Source organism: Scedosporium apiospermum (assembly GCF_000732125.1).
Source record: "Scedosporium apiospermum strain IHEM 14462 chromosome Unknown SEQ_SAPIO_0128, whole genome shotgun sequence".
NCBI classification, from domain to species: Eukaryota; Fungi; Ascomycota; class Sordariomycetes; order Microascales; family Microascaceae; genus Scedosporium; species Scedosporium apiospermum.
This window is the reverse complement of record NW_015971829.1, coordinates 28,851-32,462: the sequence shown is the minus strand read 5'-3', so window position 1 is coordinate 32,462 and position 3,612 is coordinate 28,851. Positions and strand designations below refer to the sequence as shown.

Below are 3,612 nucleotides of genomic sequence, written 5' to 3'. Positions count from 1 at the left end.
AAACTTTTTTTAAGTTAAATAATTTTAAATTTAATTAATTTATATAAAAATTTAATAATATAATAAAAAAATAAAATATAATTAAAATTTTAAATAAAAATAATAATATTTATTATTTAATTAAAATTATTTATATTTAATATATTTAGTTAATATTTAAAAAAATTATAAAAAGTTAATATATATATAATTAATTATATTAAAGATAAAATTAATAAATTTATTAAATTAAAAATAATAATATTAAATTTATTTAAACTTTAATTTAAAGTTAATAGTTTTTATTAGTAAAAGCTATAAATAATTTAATTAACTTTTTTTTATTTTATTTTTATATATAAGTTATTAATCTTATTAAATTAATAATATAATATTTTTATAATTAATATTATTTTAATTAAAGATAGTTTTAATTAAAATATAAAAAAAAACTTTTTTAAATTATTATAAAAGCTTTATTAGAAGATTAATAGTTTTTAATAATAAAGTAAAATCTATTTAAAATATAAGTACTTAGGTAAATGGGGCTGGATTTAAACGGGTTGGGTGGCTATAGCACTTGAGAAAAAAATAAAGTCCTCTTGTCGCTATGTCCTTCCGTAGATTGCCCTACGACCTCCACTGCCAGGCCGGCGAAGAAGGCCAAGACGGCACCGCCAGCCAACTCCACTCCCACTAGCCCCACTGCTAACCGGCAGCCGGCAACCGTCGCCGCCGCCAGCAGTACTATCACGTCCACTGCCCTGCCCGCAGCCGCACCCGACTACATTACCCACGGAGGCATGTTATGGCCACAGCTATTACGGCATGCCTCCCGCTGCCGCACCTGCGCATAAGTTTATGAGCATTCCTGTGCCTGTAGGAGCTGGAGTAAAGGAGTCCAGGCGTTTAGTGCGGATGCTACGCGATCTACCGCAGGCGATCGAGGACCGCATCGACGAAGAATCCAACATTTAAATTAGAGTTGATTCATTTTCAAAGGAGTTTGCGGAGTTTATTTAATACCATTTACTGGCCGCACTAACCTAAACCTTGACCCTCGAGTCGGCACTGCTGGCCCCGACGGCGGGTTAGATGGAACACAGATTTGGTGAAACAGCCAATATCGTTGTTCGCAAGTATAGAAGTAGCCTCAGAATTGAGATCTATTTAAACAAATTAATGCCAAGTCATCTACTTCGGGATTCATGATTTATCTGCAAGACCCTAGATGGATGGTCAAATATCAAAGTGCTCTCCACGGGTGCGTTGAATTCTCGAGGAGAGCTACACAGCTCGTCACCATGAAAGGTCTCGCCATCATTCAAAGTATTATTCCCCTCGCCTCGGCTCTCTGTTACCGCGATCCCAACTTCTATACCCGCTCTGACTTCACGCCGCGGTCTTCGGATACACCGGCCTTCAGGGTTCCTGGTATGGTCTCTCTAGCGCTGGTTGCGACCGAAAATGGCACGCGCCATCTCGCCTATCGACGGTCCGCCAAAGAGGAACTGGTCCGAATGCCTACCACACGTCGTATAGACGTTCGGCGAGGCACTCTTCTGGCTTGAGCGCCGTGCAGAGTCAAAAGATTGCCTACCTCTGCTAGAAAATACGCTGGAGTTAGCGTTGCTGGCCCTCGAGTTAGAATAGCAGTTCGTCTTGCTGCAGCTCGAGGCAGAATAGCGGCTGGGTATAAACGAAGATGAGGGAGAGCCAAAATTTTGAGCCACCATGCCCGGAACGTGAGGCTTCGCTGACGATCTACAACCTGTTATTCAATCTGACGCTCTGCAGGCATCGCTATATCCGGAATACTTACGATTGCGTGGCCAATTGTTGCATTCCACTGTCGGCAGAGGGTGAGTTGTCTTCTGACATGCCATTTGCTAGTGTTGCATTGCTTAGAGCCTGAAATTCGGCTTCGGAGGGTAAAGTAATTTCAGTAGCAGGGAGTCTCTGCTTCATATCTTGCAAAGTTGCATCGAGCGGCACGACATATGCTTCGCCGAATATGTCAATGGCGATGACATGCCCATAAACTTGTCCCGTGACAAAGTCGACCACCCAAGATCCCGAGTCACCTGGTGATAGTCCTGTCGAACCTCAGTTAGCGGTGATATAACTGAGTTTTAGTAGGCATCCCCTTACTTAAACCACTGTCAAGGATGAGATCATATACTGTGGTGAAAGCCTCACTCCCGGATGATAGGAACGATGTCCCTCGTCTGCGGATAGAGCCGTTTAGATTCCCGCGCCGGCTAGTAAGCACCACAACAACCGGATTGGATAGGTGTGGTGCGAGAACTCCCATACTCAGCAGGGGCAATTTGGAGGCCGACGTTAGTTGAACGAAATTCGGTAAATATTTGATGTGAAGCAGTTCAACCAATGCCCAGTCCAGATTGGTAGATTGACGTGAGGCCTCGGAAGGCAGATGAGCCACATGTCCGACAAGGTGGCTCCATTCTTGGTTGGCAGTCTCGAGATCAGCAGCTTCGAAGTCGTCCAGATTCAGGTCTATCTCGCCATTTTCATCTTGAATTGCGATGCGCGTCTCAACGGAGGAGCTCGCTGCTTTATGCCGGCAAGTTGAGGACCGATGGTCCGAGCAGAATAGCTTCGTGACAACGTGTCCCGCTGTCATGCAACAGAGGTACTTCCGAGACTCCGTTGTAACCAGCACAACCCCTCCGATCGTCGCCATGGCTGGTCCATCCAGGTTGCGGACGAGGATCGGCGTCCCGCACAGCGTATCTCTGTCCTCAAGATTTGGTATATGCGAATAGACATTGACGCAGCCAGAGGCAGCTAGTCGCTTCGGCTCCCTCGACACGATAAGATATTCGAACTGGGACTGGAACTGAACCTTGACATGCGGTTGGTCGAGAAACTTTTTCAGGGGTTTGACCACACAGTGATCGCATTGGAATATAAGGTATAACTTTGCCTCTGCTTCTGATGGACCTAAATATTTCAGCTTCATGGACAAGTCCGCCCCTGGGCTATGGTAATTGTCCAAGAGCTCACGGAGCTGCCGCGTGAACAAGACCTTCCAATCGTATAGGCGGAGCTGTGCCGCCTCTGGAATTTCCTTCTCGTAAACTCTGAATTTCTTCCTGACGGGTGGTGTGGGTTCGCTGTCCTCTTTATTCTCTCGAATAGACGGCATCAATGTTAATGAATGGTAACCCGAATCATAGCTAGCAGCAGACAGAGTTGAGCCTTGGCTCTTTCCGTCGCAGGCGTCTGTCTGCTTATCAGAACTATTTTGCTCCTGAAGGGGGTAAGAGCCTCTCTCTTGGATCGTGGTCTGACTTGCGAGCCATTTTCGAAGCTTCTCCAATCTCCTGCCGGTCCAAATTCGAGCCACTGTTTTGAACGACATGGTGTCTGCTGAGGAGGGTGGGAGCTTTTGAGAAGAAACTCGCTCCTGTCATGTCTGGAGGATTTCAACATATGTGCGCTGCCATTGAGCGAGCGCTTGTGGCTTGCCAGCACGCTGGCAGTGAATCCAAAGCTGGCGAGGCCTCCTGGATTCAGTGGACGCCACCTGGAGTCAGCCATGCAGATCGATCCATTGGCAGCGAAGGCGGCATGTTAGATGGACACAGCCCGCTTAAGCAGACCCGC

The 3,612-nt window shown here is 45.3% G+C and overlaps 1 protein-coding gene and 1 pseudogene across 1 annotated transcript; one reads left to right on the top strand and one right to left on the bottom strand.

Moving 5' to 3' along the window:
* Positions 1–1,283: 1,283 nt before the first annotated feature.
* SAPIO_CDS8751 lies at positions 1,284–1,550 on the top strand (annotated as a pseudogene; the record flags this gene model as incomplete).
* Positions 1,551–1,623: 73 nt separating this feature from the next.
* On the bottom strand, positions 1,624–3,367 carry SAPIO_CDS8750 (uncharacterized protein; the record flags this gene model as incomplete). Its single annotated transcript, XM_016790323.1, has 3 exons — positions 1,624–1,735; positions 1,802–2,075; positions 2,131–3,367. 3 exons carry the CDS (start codon positions 3,365–3,367, stop codon positions 1,624–1,626), a joined length of 1,623 nt encoding a protein of 540 aa, XP_016640040.1.
* Positions 3,368–3,612: the final 245 nt, after the last annotated feature.